At 42.3% G+C, this 21695-nt stretch overlaps 1 protein-coding gene across 1 annotated transcript; it reads right to left on the bottom strand.

Moving 5' to 3' along the window:
* Nucleotides 1-309: 309 nt before the first annotated feature.
* Nucleotides 310-21691, bottom strand: LOC310826806 (uncharacterized protein C9orf85 homolog). The gene is made up of 4 exons (XM_083702153.1): nt 21501-21691; nt 6742-6848; nt 4289-4402; nt 310-670 (listed from the first exon to the last, which is right to left on the bottom strand). The coding sequence occupies exons 1-4, from the start codon at nt 21600-21602 to the stop codon at nt 499-501; spliced, it is 495 nt and encodes a 164-aa protein (XP_083558279.1). The 5' UTR covers nt 21603-21691; the 3' UTR covers nt 310-498.
* Between the last annotated feature and the right edge of the window lie 4 nt (nt 21692-21695).

The following is a 21695-nucleotide window of genomic DNA, read 5'->3' as shown; positions in this document are numbered from 1 at the left end:
TGTGTGCGCTTCTCCTCCTTGCATACTGGGACAAGTGATTTGTTGTAACAGCAGACTATAGTCAAGCAATGTGGTTGAGATCATGGAATCGTAGCATTGGAAGGGACCTCAAGGGACATCCAGTCCAACCAACTGGTGAATAGACATTCCATTGTGGCGTCTGTCAGGTTTCTTTGGTGCCTAGCTTATCTATCTGAGCTTCTTCCACTGCCACCTACAGTATCTTTTGGGAAAGGCAAAGGGGCAGGCGCCCGGGGGAATCAACAAGCAATGAAGACACTCATCCGAATGCACAAAATTACTCTAATCCATTTTTAAAGAAAAGTTTATTAAATGGTAGTATTCTCTAACAAATTTTAAGAAAATGCAGGCATAAGGTTTGTGCTAACCATTCCAGATACCATGAACCTTAAACTGCAAAAGTGTCCAATAATAAGCAATCTCCTGGCTGGAAATGGAATTTGCACCCAAATCTTCTCCCTGGAGAGATAATTAGACTCAGGTCCTTTCAGGCTTTAAGTTTATAATTTTCTTCACCAGTAAATCCAGATCTTCATCTTCCTCGCCACTTAAGTCCAATTCATGGCTTTCCTCAAATTCAACATTTCTGTTTCTTGTTTGATCGTTTTTGGAAGGTTCATGCTCAGCGTTCTCTAGACTTGTCTGAATCCTATGACAAAATACACAAAGTATCATTTCTCCAGCTTTCATCCCTGAATTTTGAAACTGGGATGTGATGCAGGAGGAGAAGAGACTTTTCATACAAATATTTCATGCATATATTTTTATTTACTTATGTATTTAATTACTTACTTACTTACTTACTTACTTACTTACTTACTTACTTAATATACCGCCCTATACCCGCAGGTCTCAGGGCAGTTCACAGAATAAAATCAAAATATAAAACCACAAAATACAATATCAAAATAAAAACAACCACCTCCCCCCCTTAAAAAAAAACACATTTTGATATCAGCCAAATCAACCAAAGGCCTGATTAAAATGGAACGTTTTTGCCTGGCACCTAAAGGTGTACAATGAAGGCGCCAGGCGAACCTCCCTGGTAAGAGCTTTCCACAGACGGGGAGCCGCTGCAGAGAAGGCTGCCATGCTGCCACCCTCATGCTGCCACCCTCTGGACCTCTTGAGGAGGCGGCACACAAAGGGCGGCCTCGGAAGATGATCTCAGGATCCGGGTAGGTTCATATGGCATAGATTAGGGCAGGCATGTCCAACTTGGAGTAGCCTGTGGTCTACGATCCACTATAAAAACTGCCAGGGATGGGTGCAGGGTGGGTGGGCGCGCACCGCCGGCTGCTTCTCCTGAGGAGGCAGGGATGGGTGGGCACTGGCTGTTTCCCGAGGGGAGAGAGATGGGTGCAGGGTGGGCAGCAGGGATGGGTACAGGCTGGGTGGGCGCTGGCTGCTTCTCCTGAGGGGGCAGGGCTGGGTACAGGGTGGGTGGGCCCTGGCTGCTTCTCCTGAGGGGGCAGGGCTGGGTACAGGCTGGGCGGGCGCTGGCTGCTTCCCCTGAGGGGGCAGGGCTGGGTACAGGCTGGGCGGGCACTGGCTGCTTCTTCTGAGGGGCAGGGCTGGGTACAGGGTGGGTGGGCCCTGGCTGCTTCTCCTGAGGGGGCAGGGCTGGGTACAGGGTGGGTGGGCGCTGGCTGCTTTGCCCGATGCCAGATGCTCCCCCCGCCCTTGTCAAAGGGAGCCTTGCAGGCTATCCTGATCCCACCTCCCCCCTCAAAGCAGATGGGCTGCGAAGCTCTGGGTGATGCTTCTCCTCTCCTCTCCCCCACCCCACCCCCCAACCAGCGCGCGCGCGCTCTCTCTCTCTCTCTCTCTCTCTCTCTCTCTCTCTCTCACACACACACACACACCATGCCTTTCCATCTGCGTGCGCCTCCGCCCTCTTCCTCCTCCCGCCGGCTTCTCCTTCTGCCTTTGTTGTGCGTGTGCATCTTTCACGCCCTGCTCCCGTTGCCTTTCTGGCTGGTGAGGAGCCTCCTGTGCTCTGGCTGCCTCGGCCCACGATCGACCAAGATCAACCCCGCAATCGACCAGTCAACTGCGGTCGACAGGTCCAACACGTCTGATTCAGGACCACCATTACGAGGGTAATGCAACCTCAACCCGTCAGTCATGCTGGCCAGAACAGCACAGTAATGCTTCATGGGAAGCAAGGAGAAACTGCTGGTGTGGGAGTAATAGAGAGAGCTGTTCTGCTCTATATAGTCTAAGCTAGGTCCGGTTTCTCTTTTCTGTTTAATGTATTAACTATGAAGCATCATTTGACACATCTAAGGCATTTGTCACCCATTTTTCATCTGTCTCAGGATCGCAGTACCTCAAGGACCACCTCTCCCCATGGGAACCAACCTGCAAGAGATTTGGAGAGTGGCAACATGAGAGCGGCCCTTTTCTGTGGTGGCCCCCCACTTGTGGAATGCTCTCCTTGGTGAGGCACATTTCTCTTTTCCCAGGTCTTTGGCTAATTAAACAATTTATGGCTTTTTAATCTGGGGGGAGGTCACTGTTTTTGTTTCTTACTATGTTATTCATTTGGGGGTTTTTATACTGCTAATTGCCCTGTGATCCTTGGCAGAAGAGCAGCAGAAAAAATTACGAAATAAAATAAAGAAAGAAATAAAATTTTGTTTAGTGTTCACATGTGGGCAACAGTTTTAATCATAGGCAGTTGACCAAAATGGGAAGGTATTTTTTTTGTTATTAAAAAAAATTGAGCTGTGCTCTCATATGCCATTAAAGGAGAGTGCCCACAATTCACATAGCATATCACTGAATACCAGTATCTCCTCCTGGTTTATTTTTTAATGCCTAGGTAAGTGCTGACCCTGCTGTAATATTACTGGAAACAATTAGCCTCCAGATCTGGAAGCATTTAAGAATATAGGAGTTCCTGAAATGTGTTTGAGTGAGAGAGAAGAGATTGCTCACTACAAGTGAGGTCAGCATCCAGGTAGTTATCAGTCATATAACCAATTTCTGTAAAAATGCTATAGATATGCTAGGTAGGAAGAAAACAGCATTTTTCCAGTAACACATTGTTGTTTGACTGTTGCAAAATTGATGCGTATCAGAACAACTATACTGAAAAAACTCATAGCACATTTTAAAAGCTATTGTGCTAAAAATCAACATTTGGTGAGGTGCTTAAAAGTGATTTCCACAAACCGCTCAATTAGGTTAACTCTGGTAGTTCCAGCCTAGGCATATATATAAATAGATGCAGCCAAGGTGTGAGCATTTGCATTACTAATGGAACTCCTTTATGTAACCAAACTCGTAGTTTCATCAAGGTGCCCCATTTTGTTGTAGCAAATTACCATTTGGCCACTTTACTGGAAAGGGGAAGGGTCCAAGCCTGTGGCTAAGATGGCAAACCTAGGCATCCTCATGTGGAAGCACTGAAGTTGATGACCCCTCCTCTCCCCCCACAACTGTCTAGCAACAATCATTCCATCAGGATACAAAGACCTAGGAAGCAAGGCCACTCGGTTGACTATACTAAGAGACCAGATTCCTCTGGTTCCCTCACTCTCTTCAAACAGTTTCCATTCATGCTGGTTATTATGAGACTTTGGTGCCTGACTCTGTTAGGTTTTCCTCTTCCTGCCTTTTGGATTGAAAGCCCATGGGGAGGGGATGCCTTGTTTGTTACTGATCTTTTCTACATTGCTCTTGGCGCCTATAGGGGTGAAGAGCAGGGTAAAGATGCTTTAAATACTAAATTTAGTGTCATCATTACTGAAAAGCTGAAGAGGAGGCGGCGTAAGAGGCCACCCTTAGTTCTCCAACCAGCACTGCAACACATCTGCCCAAAGAGAGATGGAGATGCTTCACATGCAGGAACAGCATTTGCACGGCACCAGGAGACCGTGCCAAAGACACAAGAGCTGCATGATAAGCAAGACGCATGGAGCACGGCAGATGCTTGCGTTTCCTTCCCCATCTCACATTCAAAGCTACTCCAAGACCAGTTAAGATGATTATTACACACATCAAATCTAAGGTATAGATCACGAAATAAGCAGGGCTGGACAATTTAACCTTCACTGCCACTGTGAGGAGGAACCTGATACTTCCTCCCAGCTTTGGGGCTTGGCCCAAGCCTGGATTCTGATGTGGCTTTGAACTTGCTCCGGCCTGCCCATTAGGCAAGGAAGGTCCAAGCATCAGAAGGTTTCTGGCTGGACACCAACGTTTGCCAACACCTGTGTGAAATAAATTGGGATACACAAATGTTAAGTGAAATGCTTACGGAATCACAATTTCTTCTTTCTTTCCACATTTAGCACATAGCTCTAATTCATGAGCACACAGTTTGCAGATGATGTGGTAAGAATCCTTTACAGTCTTCTTCAGACATTTGACACTATTAAAAGGAACACAAAAGTTGAATTAAAATGGTTAACCAGACTGTTTGTGACAAAAGATCGCTGCATATCTTTCAAATTTCAGATAGCCGAGTAAGAGAGATGTTTGAATGATTTTCAGAAGCTTTGAAATCCTGTGAGAATGAGAGGGTTTTGCTTGTTTCTTTCTTCTTCATTTTGTAATATGTAATACCCCCTTTCTTCCCAAAGGGGTAGAGAAGGTTCCCCTCTCCTGCATTACATTCTACATCCCTGGCACAAGGCTTCTTGAAAGCAGATTTTCCAGCTGCACATATTAACCAAACGCACAAAATGTTAAAAAGACAAACCAACACAAAGAACGCTTTGCTTGTTGCTTATACCCTGTATCAGTGGCAGTTTCTTCAAGAGTCAGTAGTTCTCATCTTCTCTACAGTAAGGTAACAGTCCAATATAAATCCCAACTCAGTTACTGGGAGGGGTGGCTAACACCCCAGAGGACAGGATCACACTTCAAAACGACCTTGACAGATTAGAGAACTGTCATTTAAGTGTCATTTAACATTTAAGATGTTAAAATAACATTTAAGATGTTAAAATAACATTTAAGATGTTAAAATAACATTTAAGATGTTAAAATTCACAAGATGAATTTTAACAGGGAGAAATGTAAAGTATTGCACTTGGGCAAAAAAAATGAGAGGCACAAATACAAGATGGGTGACACCTGGCTTGAGAGCCGTACATGTGAAAAGGATCTAGGAGTCTTGGCTGACCACAAACTTGACATGAGCCAACAGTGTGACACGGCAGCTAAAAAAGCCAATGCAATTCTGGGCTGCATCAATAGGAGTATAGCATCTAGATCAAGGGAAGTAATAGTGCCACTGTATTCTGCTCTGGTCAGACCTCACCTGGAGTACTGTGTCCAGTTCTGGGCACCACAGTTCAAGAAGGACACTGACAAACTGGAACGTGTCCAGAGGAGGTCAACCAAAATGGTCAAAGGCCTGGAAACGATGCCTTATGAGGAACGGCTAAGGGAGCTGGGCATGTTTAGCCTGGAGAAGAGGAGGTTAAGGGGTGATATGATAGCCATGTTCAAATATATAAAAGGATGTCACATAGAGGAGGGAGAAAGGTTGTTTTCTGCTGCTCCAGAGAAGCGGACACGGAGCAATGGGTCCAAACTACAAGAAAGAAGATTCCACCTAAACATTAGGAAGAACTTCCTGACAGTAAGAGCTGTTTGACAGTGGAATTTGCTGCCAAGGAGTGTGGTGGAGTCTCCTTCTTTGGAGGTCTTTAAGCAGAGCCTTGACAACCATATGTCAGGAGTGCTCTGATGGTGTTTCCTGCTTGGCAGGGGGTTGGACTCAATGGCCCTTGTGGTCTCTTCCAACTCTATGATTCTATGATTCTATGACACTGAGCAAGGGCCACTGGCTTACTCTGAAAGTTATCTATCAAATTCTGCTACTACATCAAACTTGGGCCACCAAAACATAGCCCTTACTTCTAAACATAAAATTACCTTGTAAGTCCCAATGAGTTTGGCAGGACTCACTCCTATGGAAGTGTACATAAGAAAGCAGCCTTAGTCACAAAGGTCGTTTCAAACACACCCTTTCCTCCTCGCAATAGAGACTTTGAGTGATACAACCCTTTCAAAAACAAAGGCAAGCCCAAAGATTGTTTATAACTGCAAGGCGTTCCTCTGTATGAATCACCTAGTTATGCAAAGGTATTACTCCTTCTGAGAAGCAAATGACACATTGAGCAAAAAACACAAGTCACAAAGCCCAGATTTTTGTTTTGTATTAATGAAAAGCAGACAGGTTTGACTGTAAGTGAATGGAAAGAGAGTGCTTAAATCTCTCCCTCTCAAAACGGTTTCCTCCCCATGAAGGGTCCTGCGTACCCTATCATTGCCCTGCTCAAAACTGCAAACTCCTGAGGCTGCTTCTCATTTAAAAAGAATACACAGAAGCTTATTTACATGCATGCCTGCATACATCATTTGTCTCTGAATGTATGGAAGAGCAACTAATGATTATTCAAGCAATGGAGGTCTAAGATAGTTCAAAGTCCACTGAAGACTATTCACCTAGATTAATTTTAAGGAAGTGTTCCATAGCTCCAATTTAATGACAGTCTTTACTTTGCATGGCTTTTGTATCAACATTTCTTCACCATGCCTCATTACTCACAAATTTATTTCATGAAATCACAAGACTGTGTCCACACCTTGGGTCATCTTGACATCTGAATACAGTCAAGTATCTTCAGTACATACTGGTCTGCACTGAGCACATGTAATAACAGCAAAGTAGTAAGCTATGGAACAATATTTACTCACCATTTTTTAGGTTGCGTTAGTGGCTTGTATTTGTTGAATTTTACACGCCATTCCAGGACTTCCTTACAATGCTGACATAGCCCTTCATGGATTTTTGCATTAATTTTCTAAAAGGAATATGAAGAGTTTGCATTAGTTTAGTTGAACTTGAAATACAAAATCTCACAAATCAGTGACAACTTCATTATTTCTAGTTTTGAAAACTTTAAGAAACCATATGCGATGTAATGTGTATGGTCTATGAAAAGCTGTTCAAAATTTTGTCAGCATTAATTGCACTGTTTTCTGGATTGCTTGAGGACAGGCACATGTCATGATTTTTATGGAAAGAATGAACCAATCTACTTATTGTTTGACTGCAGACTTAGTTGGGTACATTCAAAAAAGCTTTCTAGATTGCAGCCAAAAGCCTTAGAAATACCTGGTGAGATTTCTCACGTCACTCTTTTAACCAAACACACAGTTCCATATTAAACAGCTTTTGGAAATCCCATCAGCTGTGAGTCAGACACATGTTGTCAGACACAGACAGCTGAAGAAAAGAACTAGCAATATTATACCACCAGCAAGGGCTCCAAATAAAATCACAACCATTCTCTTCTTGGCCTCCGTCACTGCAAGGCAGGGAGTTGCAAGGATGAAGGGAAGCATTTGCAAATGTTCTCTCCAATCAGTCAAAATTAACACTGCTAGCAACTTTCTTATTAGAGATGTTTACAGTAGTGTTAAGCATCATGTATTAGCATGTGAACATCACCATGCTAGGCTAGTTTGACACTCTGGCCAAACATCAGTGCATAGTAAATTCCCCCTTGTACCTACTGAGAGAGAAGTGACTCAGCTAGCTATTCCAACAGTGAGCAGGAAGCTACTCATCCTACTATCACAACATTATCTCCGCAAGACCTCGACTCCTTGTTGACTAATCAGATTTAACTACATAAGAAGAGCCTAATGCATCATGCCAATGGCTCATATATTCCCGTATCCTGTTCTCACAATGGCCAACCAGATGCATGTGGGAAATCTGCAAGCAGGATTCTAGCACAAGAGCAGACTTAGGGTTGCCACCTGTATAACACAGGATTGTCCTGTATTTCAATGTAAAATTCAATGTAAAATCCATTGTGTGTGTGTGACAAATTCCAGAGATGCAATCCAGTTAGGTTGCAATAGATTGTAATGGGTTGCTTTCAAGTCACTTCAGCACCAGAATTTTTTAAAAAATTGTCCCCCAACCGCACCGCCCTACCCTGTCCTGTATTTTGCCAGAACAAAGGTGGGAAGCCTAAGCTCACTCGTCTCTTGTGGCTTCTAGCAACTGGTATTCAGATGCATTGCTGGTGTAGTGGTTCAGAGCAGAGGACTCGTAATCTGGGGAACTGGGTTCGCATCTCCGCTCCTCCACCTGCACCTGCTGGGTGACCTTGAGCCAGTCCCACTTCTCTGAAGTCTCTCAGCCCCACCCACCTGTTTGTTGTGGGGGAGGAAGGGAAAGGAGAATGTTAGCCACTTTGAGACTCCTTCGGGTAGTGATAAAGCGGGATATCAAATCCAAACTCTCCTTCTTCCAGCTGTGGAGGCACATCATAAGTAAGCTCCTCCGTGAATTTGTCTGATCATATTGTCCTACAGGTTGGTGGCCATAACTGCCGCCTGTGGGTGCTGTGTGAAGAAGTATTTATTTTTATCTTCCCTGAACCTTCCAACATTCAGTTTAATTGGATGTCCATGAGTTGTACTTTTAGAGATGGATAAAAACTCTTCCCTATCCACTTTCTCCGTGCCATGGATAATTTTATAAACTTCTCTAATGTCACCTTATACACAGATTCAGAATTCAAAATGACCATAACAGATTGGAGAACTAGGCCCAAAGTAAGTTTCAATAGGTACATATAATAGGAGTCAAACTTACAAGAAAGAAGATTCCGACTAAACATCAGGAAGAACTTTCTGACAGTAAGAGCTGTTTGACAGTGGACCGGACTCCCTCAGGACCTTGTGAGCTCTCCTTCCTTAGAGGTTTTTATGCAGAGGTTGGATAGCCATCTGTAAGGGGGTTGTGCTAGATGACCCTTGGGGTCCCTTTCTAACTCAACACAATTCTGATTCTATGAACATTTGGGAATCTCATGTGCAGCTGATGGTCCCAAACTGCCAAGCGAAGACTCTGATGAGTATTAAGATTGCCTTTGCTGATGCATTGCAGAAACAACAGTGAAAATTATATTTCATTAGGTACATGCACAAGTCCTTTAGCCCCTTATAAGCATATTCTTTCTTGTATTTATCCTGTCCTCGGACCGTTAGGACAGCGTGGAGTTAAGACCGGCACTATGCTCTCAAGTTTATTTTTCACAGCCATAAGAACCAGAAACACAGTTTAAGAAACAGAGCAACAACTTTCACAACAAAGCTGAGCTTTCACAATTATGAATTCCACATCTGCTACGGTTACCCAAATGATATTCAGTACAATACAGCAGATCAGGAGAAAGTAAAGTAAAATAAATAAATAAATAGATAAATAAATAAATAAGAAAAAGTCAATGAAAAATAACTGCTTTAGAATGCAAACAGTTTTGTTTCTGTTTGTAAGAGTGGTTTAAATTGCCTGTATTCATCCCATTAAAGTTTCTTCATGGAAACAGTGTAAGCACTGAGAAAACTAAGGTGACTCAGACTTCAAGGTCAATTGTTGGCAGGAAAAACAAAGCAATTTTTAAAAAGAAAAAAATGCTTTGCATATTACAAATGTATACAGTTAAAATTACAAACAAGTCACATCACAGAAAACACCAAGCAAAGAAGAATTTGCAGGGGCATGATAATAGCATCAGTAGAGATATAATGTGGAAAATAGCTTGCTTTTTTTTTTTTGCAAAGGCAAAAGAAAAACTTGGATAAGCCCAGTTCAAAAGCTAAGGTTGTAAGGCTTGGAGTGGGGAAGATTAACTGTAAGCTAATTTATTGCAAAGGCCATTGTGGCAATCATGATGGGTACAAAGATTTTAGGCTACAAGAGGAAAAGAGAAGTTAGCTTTTAAGTCACTTAATTCACACTTCCTGAATATATTAGCTAGAATTGTGAGGTTTTTATAAGGCACTTAACTAATTTTAACTGCACAATCCAAAGAAAGATGCTACACAATGAAAACTGTCTAATTCCTTCCTACAAGAAGCCTTCAGTATTTTGTTATATGGTTGTTTCAACTGAACTAATTACAATCCAATAGATATATTTCTGTGATTGCAATCACAATTTGTTATAACAAAATGTAATTTCAAAAAATATGAATTGTCAACATTCTGAGGATCGTAGTCTATAAATTTGAGAATTCTACAATGGTCCCCATAACTTGATTCAAATGTTGTCACTATGTATTATTACATATTAAGAAAAGATAAAAGCGCTATTCAGTTTGTTAATGCTTCAGAAACTTGAAGGCAGAAGGTAAATGTGGAAAGACTAGAAGCAGGGACCCAAAAATGAGATGCTTAAGGGACACTTGACTAAATGGCATCCTCCTGAAGAAACAGAGGAGAATTGTAATGTCAGCATTTTTGTTGCATTGTTGTCACAGCTCGTGAGAAATGGGAAAAGGGCTGTGTATCACAAAGCGTGCTGGTAGTCACATTACAGCCTTCAACTTATGCAAGACAATAGAATCAGAAATATTTATATACCTGATCAACTTAGTGACATTTGCTTGTCTAGCCTTCCAAGTTCTATTATCAAAGAAGAATTACACCGGTAACTCAACTACTGAAGAGCCACTGTATTGCGCTTAAGGCTTACAGTCAGACCTCGGGTTACAGACGCTTCAGGTTGTGTTTTTTCGGGTTGTGGACCGCCGAAACCCGGAAGTACCGTAATGGGTTTCTTCCGGGTTTCGGTGGTCACGCATGAGCATAAGCGCTAAATTGTGCTTTGCACATGCGCAGACGCTCCAAATCGCAACCCGCGCATGCGCCAACATGCTGCTGTGGGTTGTGGATGCTGCGGGTTGCGAATGTGCATTCCGAACAGATCACGTTCGCAACCCAAGCGTCCACTGTACAGGGAAATGATACATACAGTGGTACCTCTGGTTACGTACTTAATTCGTTCTGGAGGTCCGTTCTTAACCTGAAACTGTTCTTAACCTGAGGTACCACTTTAGCTAATGGGGCCTCCTGCTGCCGCCGCGCCGCCAGAGCACGATTTCTGTTCTCATCCTGAAGCAAAGTTCTTAGCCCAAGGTACTATTTCTGGGTTAGCAGCGTCTGTAACCCGAGGTACCACTGTAATGAAATGAAAAAGGTGTTTAAAATAACATTCGTAAAAAACCCAGAAGATTTTCTCTTGGGAATTACAGGGACAGAACTACCTAAAACTTTATAGAAACTTATTCATGTATGTGACTACAGAAGTAAGAATGTTACTTGCCCCAAAATGGAAAGAAGTAGTATTCCCAGCAAAGGAAGAATGGATACAAAAACTTATGGAATATGTAGAAATGGCGAAACTTACTAGAAGAATAAGAAATCAAGATAACCTTTTGATAAAAGAATGGAAATGGTTTATTGAGTATTTAGATAAATTGTAAACAGATAAAAACTTTGTTAGGATTATTGTAATAGCCTATAGTTTCATAAGAGTATATATTTAAAGAAGATGAATAAATGACCAAATTAAGTTAATTTGGATACGCAAAAGATATTAAAAATAAATTTAAGGAATCTCATTCTTCTACTCCCTATTGACCTCCATCCCTCCTGATTTCAGGCTTCTTGATATACATAATTTATTTTTCCTGCAGCTGGTGATTGTTGATGGTTTGCACATCGTAAGATCTATATCAGACCTGCTATAGTTTTAAAGTTTCTACAATTCCCTTTGATGTATGTCATAAATTTGTTCCAATCGTTAATAAACTTTGTGTTTTTTTGGTTTCTAATTTTTTGTGTCATTTTTGCGAGTTCAACAAATTCAAATAATTTTGTTTGCCAATCACTAATTGATGGGGTGTTTTCACTTTTCCAATTTTGGGCAATTAATAATCTGGCAGCGGTTGTGGCATACTGAAATATAGTCTTATCTTCTTTTTTTATTTCATCCCCAATTATTCCTAGTAGGAATGCCTCTGGTCTTTTAGGAAATGTATATTTAAATATTTTTTTTAACTCATTATAAATATGTTCCCAATATTTCTTCATTTCGTCGCATGTCCACCACATATGGAAAAAATTACCCTCTTTGGTTTTATACTTCCAACAGTTCTTATTTCCTGTTTTATACATCTTCCCTAATTTTGCTGGTGTAATGTACCACCTGTACATCATCTTTTTTAAAATTTTCCCTGAGTGTTACACATGCCGTAAATTTCATTCCACTAGTCCATAATTCAACCATTTATCATATTCTATATTATATCCCAGATCCATTGCCCATCTTGTCATAACTGCTGAGATGTGGAGCACACCTTGGGTACGGAATGAATGGTATCCTAGTTGCTTGGGAATGCCCTTTTTCATATGCACAGAGCCAGGATCCTTCTAGTGCCTATGTTAAAAAAAGAACTTTCTTAAGTCTCAACTGAAAAATTGGGAAGGACAGTGACCAAAGATAACTCTCTCCTTGTTTAGATGTTATTTTTAGGTACCGTATTTTTCGCCCCATAGGACGAACCGGCCCATAGGATGCACCTAGTTTTTTGGGGGGGAAATAAAGGGGAAAAAATATTTTCCCCCCAGGTGCGGGGCTGGGGCGAGGGAAGCCTGAGCTTCCCCCCGACCCCAGCCCCCAGAACAGGCTGCTATCCGCAAGGTCTCCGCTAGCCTTGGGAGAGCTGCGTCTCCCACAGCTAGCGGATAGCTTCCTGAAGCCTGGAGAGCGAGAGGGCTCTCCAGGCTTCAGCGAAAGCCTGCATTCGCCCCATAGGACGCACACACATTTCCCCTTCATTTTTTTTTTTGGGGGGGAGCGCGTCCTATAGGGCGAAAAATACGGTAGCTGGGCAGACTGTGGAATTTGAGTAGCAGAAGGTAAGCCATATTGCATCAAGCACTGAGTCTATATAACCAGACACAATAAAGTCATCTCAGATTATTAAAGGAAACGGAAAAATAATGCAGCAATGCCACCAGCAAAATTCAACAGCAGATCTATCTTCCTCTTCTCTGCAGCATTCCAACCAAGGTGCTCCAATATAAAGTACTTCAATGGTGACTTTGAAACTACAACTAATCCAGAACTGGTGACTGGGAGACCTACCAGGACCATATAACACCAGTCCTAAAAGATCTTCACTGGCTCCCAGTACGTTTCCGAGCGCAATTCAAAGTGTTGGTGCTGACCTTTAAAGCCCTAAACAGCCTCAGCCCAGTATACCACCCTCATCGTTCAGCCCAAACACTGAGATCCAGAGCAGAGGGTGTTCTGGTAGTTCCCTCGCTGCAAGAAGTGAGGAACCAACCAGATGGGCGGGGTATAAATAATTTGTTGCTGTTGTTGTTGTCCCTATGGAACACCCTCCCTTCAGATGTCAAGGAAATAAACAACTATCTGACTTTTAGGAGACATCTGAAGGCAGCCCTGTATCGGGAAGCTTTTAATGTTTGATGTTTTAGTATGTTCTGCTATATGCTGTGAGCCACCCAGTGTGGCTGTGGAAACCCAGTCAGATGGGTGGCATTTTCCTTTAAAAAAAAATAAATTATTCATTTTTAAGCATATTATCATACATACCACAAAATTTCACATCTTATACAATATTTTTGGACTTCCATCAACACCTCTGATGATCCCCCATTTTTATTATATATTCTGCATTTCTTTATATCATATTGCCTTTAATTATCTTGACTAACATCTTCCTTTTTGTCCAATTATGCAATAATTCAGATTATTCACCTCACAAAACTTCTTGCAAACCTACAAATGTAATCTGATCATCACAATTACTTTTCAAATAGTCCATAAATTTACACCAATCTTCTGTGAATCTCTGGTCCTGCTGGTTTCAAATTCTTCCTGTTAATTTGTCTAATTCTGCATACTCCATCAATTTCATCCTCCAATCTTCTTTCGTCGGTAATTCTTCTTGCTTCCATTTTTGTGCTAACAATATTCTTGCTGCCGTTATTGCATATAAAAACAGCTTACAGTCTTTTCTATTTATATCATCTCCTACAATGCCCAGTAAAAATGCTTCTGGTTTCTTAATAAATGTATATTTCAACATTTTTTTATCTCATTATATATCATTTCCCAGAAGTTTTTCACCTTTTTACATTCCTTCTTTTTCTTTACATTTCCAACATTTATTGCTTACCTTATACATTTTAGCCAATTTAGAGGTGTAATATACCATCTATACACCATTTTCATCACATTTTCTTTTAAAGCATTGCATGCAGAAAACTTTAAACCTTCCTTCCATAATTTTTCCCAATCGTTCAGCTGTATATTATACCCAATATCTTTAGCCCAATGAATCATAACAGACTTTACCTCCTCATCCTTCAAATGCCAATCAAGCAGCAATTTATACATTTGGGACAAAATTTTATATTTATTACTTAATATCTCAACTTCAAACTTTGATTTTCATCAAATCCTTTTACTTTAAAATCCTGTTTAAACATTCCATTAACCTGATAGTGTAGCCAATCGTTTACATATTCTTTGACTTCCTCATATGGTTTCAACTTCCATTTACTAGATGGATGGCATTTTCCAGCTGCACTGGCTCCCGGTGGAGTACAGGGTCAGATTTAAGGTGCTGGTTTTGTCCTTTAAAGCCCTTCACGGCCTAGGACCCTCATACCTACGGGACCACCTCTCCTGGTATGCCCCACGGAGGACCTTAAGGTCCATATATAGCAACACCCTAGTGGTCCCAGGCCCTAAAGAAGTTAGATTAGCTTCAACCAGAGCCAGGGCCTTTTCAGAGTTGTTCTGCCTGGCCTTTGGCTTGGAGTCAATTGATTCCCTCCCCCTCTTTCCTTTTTCCTTTCTCCTCCTGTGATGAGGCTGCATTTTAATGTTTCAATGCTTCAATGTTGTGTTTAATCTTCTATTCATTCCACTTGTTTTTATTATTGCTTGCTTAGCCGCCCTGAGCTGGGAAGGGCAGGGTATAAATAAAATTTATTTATTTATATTATTATTATTATTATTATTATTATTATTATTATATCATCATCATCATCAAGGTTGCGGAAGGTGTTTCAACTACAGCCATTAGTAAGCTTCATTCTTTTTAAAAAAGATGCATATCCCCTTTTGTAGGGCATATGTTAAAAACAGCAGGACAAGCCATAAATTCCCCGGTTTTAACAAGATTGCCAGTCTTCTGAATAGACATGTAAGCAGAACACTATGAGAAATAGTTTTAAAATTCACAGTTAGCTTCTACTTACTCTTCCTCACATTTCTGGTTTGTATTCATTAGTATGCAAAAGCAAATAAATGAAAAGATACCGTATTTTGTATTCCTGAGAGCATTCTGGCATCTTTAACCATTTTAATAGTTTGGGGAGGCACCAGGCAAACTTCAGCACTGAAAGAAAACTTGATGTTGCTAAGCAATGTCCTTTTTGAGGGGGGAGGGGGGAGAACTTTCCTTCCAAATACTTTGCTATTCCATTAAGGGAGTATGACATCACAACTGGAAAGGGAAATGTTTCAAGGATAAAGGCAGCCCAGAATGCAAGCAGGCAGGCCAGGAGTGCTCTGTATGAGCAGCTCTGAGAGGAGTGCAGACATTTCCCAAGGGCTACTTAAAGTCATTCATTACCTATAGCTTGTCAAACAGGAATCTATGATAAAGCAAGAGGATCTTTATTTTAATGGTAATGAAGCATGAAATACTGTAATTATGAAACCAAGGCACAACACCCACTTCCTGATTGACCTATGCTTCCTATTCTAGACTTCTCTCTCTCTCTCTCTCTCTCTCTCTAGCAAACACTGGATACATGTATTGCTTTACATTAATAAGGAAGTATGTTTAATTTTCTTTTTAAAAATCAGCAGTATATTTTTCTTTCTGTAACTCTTCCATTTATGCTAAGGCTATTCTAAATCTTTATATTTGTAAATTATAGGAAGAGTAGAACTTCACCCTCCACTTTCTTTTTTTTAAAAAAAACCACACAGAGACACAAAGACAGGAAGGTGGATGAAAATGTACAGATTTATTGCAGTTAACACTACAAGTCTGAGAAAGAATATATATTTGAAGATCACACATCATTTCAGACAAGGACTACAATCTCTAGACTCTAGGGCAGCGTTTTCCCCTTTAAGAGTCTTGTCTTCCTGGTGTAACACTTCTCTGGGGGTAGTTTTAATAATACTATTTTATCCTTGAATTGTTTTCTTTAGCTAAAAAACTAGGAAAAATTACAGAGTGTACCATCTGAAACCCTTTCAAACGGGACCACACTGTAGAAGGGCATTCTTTTATTTCACACACAGCGAATACTGTAAGACACTTTTCAGACAAGTATCAACACAAACTTGGTATATCTAGCAATTGACTTGAATGACATACATAATCCTGGTACTTTTTTTCTTATGTTAACCCTGCTGTGTTCCTTATATTACCTTACTTACTTACTTACTTACTTACTGCTATATTCATATTCCATACTAGGGGCTGCCATTCACACCACATCTTGTCCTGCATGTGGCCAACCCCTTTCCCTTTTACATGCATGCGTGACCAAGGCAGACAATGCCTAGTACCTAAAGGATGACAAAGATAGTACTAGGTGGGTATGTCTAGGGAGGGTGTCCTACAATTTGGGAAACACCACAGAAAAGGTTCTTTCTCCAGTAGTCACCAGCATAACCTCTGAAGAAGTCACAATGCTCTTGCAAGCCAATGCAGCTTTCAGAAAAGTAGAACCAAAATTCTAAGGTCACGTGCAAAGGTAAGGATGAAGACAAAAAGTACTGAACACCTGAATGGGGCTATTTTAGAAGCCCTTGATTCTCTCCCCCCCCCCCCATGCCATGCATGTACCCAGCAAAGACCAAACCCGGTCTATCTGCACAGCAGAAGTGATGGATATGGAGCCATGCCAAACACCTGCCCTAATCACATAAGATGAAGTCAGCATAGCTTCTTCTATGCCACAATCCTCCTTATTTGGGCCATTTCTCTTGTACTTCAAGTTTGGTGCCAGCATGTCAAGCCTGGAATGAAAGATGTTCCTGAGCAGATGCAGCCAGGGCCACTGAAGAGCCTGCCTGCTATACTGTTCTCACGCCCTGCTTTGTGTGGTAGTGCTGAAAAGTGAAAGTGACTCAAGTCTCAGCAGAGCTCGACTGCAGGATAAACAAGAACTGTAAAGGATTGGTAGGTAAGATATGTGCACATGATAGGACACATGCTTATTAAGCATATAGTAAGTCATATGACAAAAGCGGTTTCTTACCTGATGACATCCGCAATAGAACATCTCAGTTTCTGAGTACAAACAGAAAACTGCCTTGTTCTTTTTTTTTAAAGTAATACTATAGTTCAGAGTAAGTCTTAAACTTGCCTCATGGCTACATTTTAGCTTTCAAGAAAGCCAGGTGTACAGCATTAAAACTCAGATTCAAAAGGGGAGTGTACTAAAAGAGGAAACACTAAGATATTGTGCACTGGTGCTCTATCAGTCATGGAATCATAGCAAGAAACTGAGGCATACGCAGAAAAGAGAATTTGGTTGTATTCATATATTTTAACATGTCCCCTCTCAACACCATACCACAAATCCATTATATGTTCTTTTGGATTATTCAAATAGTGAAGTACAGGCGCAATATTATATTTTAGTTGGAAAATTAAAAACAGAAGCAAAAATAAATAAAAATTAATTACAACCAAATGGCTTATACCAGGGGTCAGCAAACTAAGGTCCGTGGACTGGACAAGGTCCGAGGGGCTCTTTAATACAGCCTGAGGACCCTGCTGCCCGCCTGGTCAGTCCCCACACTAACCTGGCATTGCACAGCGACGCCTCACTGCACGGGGACTAACTTCCGCGACAGGCACGCACGCAGGCAGCTTCGGACTGGCTCCAGGAAGTTCCCACAGCCAATCCAAAGCCACAGATGCCTCTGGGCAGGTGCGACGGTGGCCAATCCGAAGCTGCACTGGGTTTCCTCAGTGTGCGGGCGGCAAGGCTTCGGATTGGCCAGCATCACGGCCATGGGCAGAGAGGCTGGTGGGTGTGTTGCGGGGCTTCGGCCGGAGCTTGGAACACCTGCTGGCCCCACGCCAGGTGCCCGGGAAAGCTCTCCCAGAAACAAGAGGCACCACCAGCATCGTCGGCTCCCAACCACTGCTGGAAGAGGGGCTGGGGGAGAGAGAGCAGCTCCCCTCCATCCGGGTGTGTGCACATGCATGCGTGTGTGGTCCGGCCCGCCAGAAGATTTGAGGGACAATAAGCTGGCCTGCTGGTAGAAAGGTTTGCTGATCCCTGGCATATACCAATTAATAGCCAGTGAAAGAGTAGCAGTGGTGATGCCCATATTTACAGAATTTATATGGTTAAGTGATGGTAAAAGAGAAGACAGCCATTTGAAATGCTTTAGTCTCCCTATGCTATACTAGATTCAGTACGTAGCCGTGTTGGTCGGACACAGTCGAAATAAAAATTAAAAAATTGTCTAGTAGCACGTTATAAACCAGGGACGCGGGTGGCGCTATGGGTTAAACCACAGAGCCTGGAACTTGCCGATCAGAAGGTCGGCGGTTCAAATCCCCGCGACGGGGTGAGCTCCCGTTGCTCGGTCCCTGCTCCTGCCAACCTAGCAGTTCAAAAGCACGTCAAAGTGCAAGTAGATAAATAGGCACCGCTCCAATGGGAAGGTAAACAGCGTTTCTGTGCGCTGCTCTGGTTTGCCAGAAGCGGCTTAGTCCTGCTGGCCACATGACCTGGAAGGTGTACGCCGGCTCCCTTGGCCAATAAAGCGAGATGAGCGCTGCAACCTCAGAGTTGGCCACAACTGGACCTAATGGTCAGGGGTCCCTTTACCTTATAGACCAACTAAGTTTGTTCTGGTATAAGCTTTGCATGCACAGGAAAGCTTATACCAGAACAAACTTAGTCTATAAGGTGTTACTAGAAAATTTTTTACTTTTTAATTTTTATTTATACTATACTAGTTATATAAAGCCCCCCCATGGAATTGTTCAGAGCTTTATGCTCTGCAGAAATAAATAAATAAAAACTTTTAACATGTTTTAAAATCTACTCCATCTGTGGCCTTTGCGCACGCATGCGCGCACACCCACACACCCCATGTTTCCACTTTAGTTAAATATCAATGGTGCTCTTTCTTTTTTGTTTGAGATATGTAGATTGGATTGCATCCAACAAAGGTGCCCATTAGCACCAGGTGTTCCACCTGCACAAACAGGACCTCCTCTTCCTCTCCTCTATCTCAATTTTTATTTTCACCACCGGCTAAAACACTCCACCTTTCTCGTTAAATGCCAATGCCTGAAACTGACCTTTCCCGTAGCAATGTGGTTTAGGTGTGTGATCAAACTGGACTACTGCCTGCAGTGTACAAATGTTTCTCTTTCAAGCCCTGCCATTAAGGTATGCAGCTATAGACCAATGACATAACACTATCCAGCATGGAATGTCATAATACAAGAACACCCCTACAACTGCATCTATTCATGGTCAAAAACATGGTTGCCCAATAAGTAAATAACTTCTGAGGGTGGAATCAGCAACAGACTAACACATTTCCAGAGCAGCGAATGTCAGAAAGTAGAATGTCCACCATTTATAAAGACTCTCTACATATCAACATGAATGTAGAAATTATTGGGAAGCTGCCCTCATGCAATTGTAGAAACAACAGTTCTATAGTAAAAAGTACTATTAAAACTGTTAAATAAAAATATTACTCATTTAATGTTTGAGGGCTTAGGCAATTCTAAATCTTATTGAAAGCACTGGTATTAATATGAAGTTAAAGGCCTTAGGCTACATTTCCAAGGACATATATTTCAAAGTACCGGTAAATGCCAACAGGTCACACTATCAAACAAATATAATCACAACAGGAGGATCAGTCATATTGACCACCATACACATCAGGCACACACAAAGAAAAGAGAATCCAGATGACAACAAAGCTATTTATTCAACAGTACACCCATACCACCCTGCTTGTACCTTAAGCTCTGCTCTGGAGGTTCTCTTTGTGTGCCCACCCATTACGTCAGAAAGTTGTGTGGCCATGACAGAGAGATCTTTCTTTATGGTGGCTCCACCGCTGTGGAATTCCCTTCCACTGGACCTGCACCCAATCTCTTTGCTGCAAGCTTTTTGGAAGCCCCTGAAAAATTTTCTTCAACTGGTTTTCCAGGCATGATGCCCATTCGTTGGGTAAGGTTTTTTTAATGTCTAGTGTTATGAATTTGGTGTGTTTTAAATATTATAGTGTTTCTATCATTTGTTTGTATTACAGTAATAATTGCTTGGGGAAATTGTTTGCTCAGAAAAGAAGCCTAAAATATTTGCATTGTTATCATCTTGCAGTATCCTGAAGTTCATTGCTCGATGAGTATTTGAGGCTATTTAGTTGAGAAAAAAGGTAAATAAAAAGAGCTTGAGACAGACGTTCATGAAATATCACATGATATTATATCACATGCATAGCAGCTTCTTGTGCCTGTAACTGGTTACTCTGATTCTGCCAACTGGCAAACTCAGGTACCAGAGACAGTAGGAATGAAATTAAACCCAGGAATTTGGGCCTGTGCTGCAGTCCCTATTGAAACTCATCCATCCATAGGTGGCATATTGGGAGAAGCAAGGTAGACGGCCTGACATGAATTTAACGAGAGAGGGCTTTCTCATTTCTGGCACCTTGCTTATATGCTGCCTTCCCCATTAAGGCTCACCTGGCATCAAAACAGATGCTCTTCCAGTGCAGGTAGAAACTTGATTTACCTAGGCTTTTCAGCATCTGATTATTTTTATAGGCTGCTACTGGCTTTTATTTGTTCTGCCGTTATTAATTTACATTGTTTTTATTACCATTGCAAGCTAGTTTTGTTTAAACATGTAAACAAACTCAGAACTCTGCTTGTTTAAAAAATCCTCCTTGTTTTCAAAATAAAATTGGTAAGGCTCATCATTCCTTAGTCCACACCCAAACAAGAACGCCCACCTTAAACTCCGTCACAGGTGCATCTTCAGCCAGCCGACACTTCATAAGGGATGGTTACAGCGATGAGTATTTAAATTACACTTGAAAGATGCTGCTTTCTATGCATTGTGGGTCCTGCCTGACTAGAGAGATCAGTCTAATTAAGCCATGCAGAACAGGAACAGCGACCTGGGGCTGCAGTTCTGTGGTCACACACTTGGAAGCTAGTTCCATTGAACCCAAACATGGACAGGCCTGGATTTCATTGCCTTTTAAATAGTTTGTTGGAATCTGCCCAGAGTGGCAGGGAAACCCAGCCAGGTGGGCGGGGCATAAATAAATTATTATTACATGTCCGACAATTATTAGCCACTCTTCCTACCGCACACCTGCAGTCACGCTTTCTCAACTCATCTTCAGGGGGGGGGACCTCTAGCCCTCGGGCTGCTGGTGGCTTCAGCTTCTCTCCGTCTGGTCAGTGGTCCTGGGTTACGCCCGGGCCGGACCACCTGGAGGGCCAGAGGCTGCCCCGGAGCCAGAGGCTTCAGCTCATGCTTCGATGCGCAGGGAGAGAAAGGGGGCCCCGCGGGGCGCCTACCTTGCGCCGGGCGCTGGCGTCGTGCCTGTCGTTGCGGAAGGCCTGCGCGTTCTGGTGGCGCTGCGGCCTCGTGCGCGCCACGTTCCCCCGCTGGCAGCTCATCCTCCGGCCCGGAAGTGACGCTGGCCGGCTTCCGCCGCTCGGCGCCCCGCGACGCCGAATGGGCCGCGCGCCGCAGTGTCTCCTGAGCGCCCG

The sequence above is a fragment of the Podarcis gaigeae genome (genome assembly GCF_964106915.1).
Source record: "Podarcis gaigeae genome assembly, chromosome: 11".
Lineage (NCBI taxonomy): Eukaryota > Metazoa > Chordata > Lepidosauria > Squamata > Lacertidae > Podarcis > Podarcis gaigeae.
The sequence above is the reverse complement of the archived record's forward strand: the minus strand, read 5'-3'. Positions and strand labels throughout refer to the sequence as shown.

Coding starts and splice junctions, on each gene's coding strand:
- LOC310826806 (XM_083702153.1), bottom strand. CDS start 21,602: ATGAGCTGCCAGCGGGGGAACGTGGCGCGCACGAGGCCGCAGCGCCAC. Junction 6,849..21,500: donor ACGCCAGCGCCCGGCGCAAG/GTAGGCGCCCCG, acceptor TATTCCTTTTAG/AAAATTAATGCAAAAATCCA. Junction 671..4,288: donor AAAGAAGAAATTGTGATTCC/GTAAGCATTTCA, acceptor ATTTTGTCATAG/GATTCAGACAAGTCTAGAGA.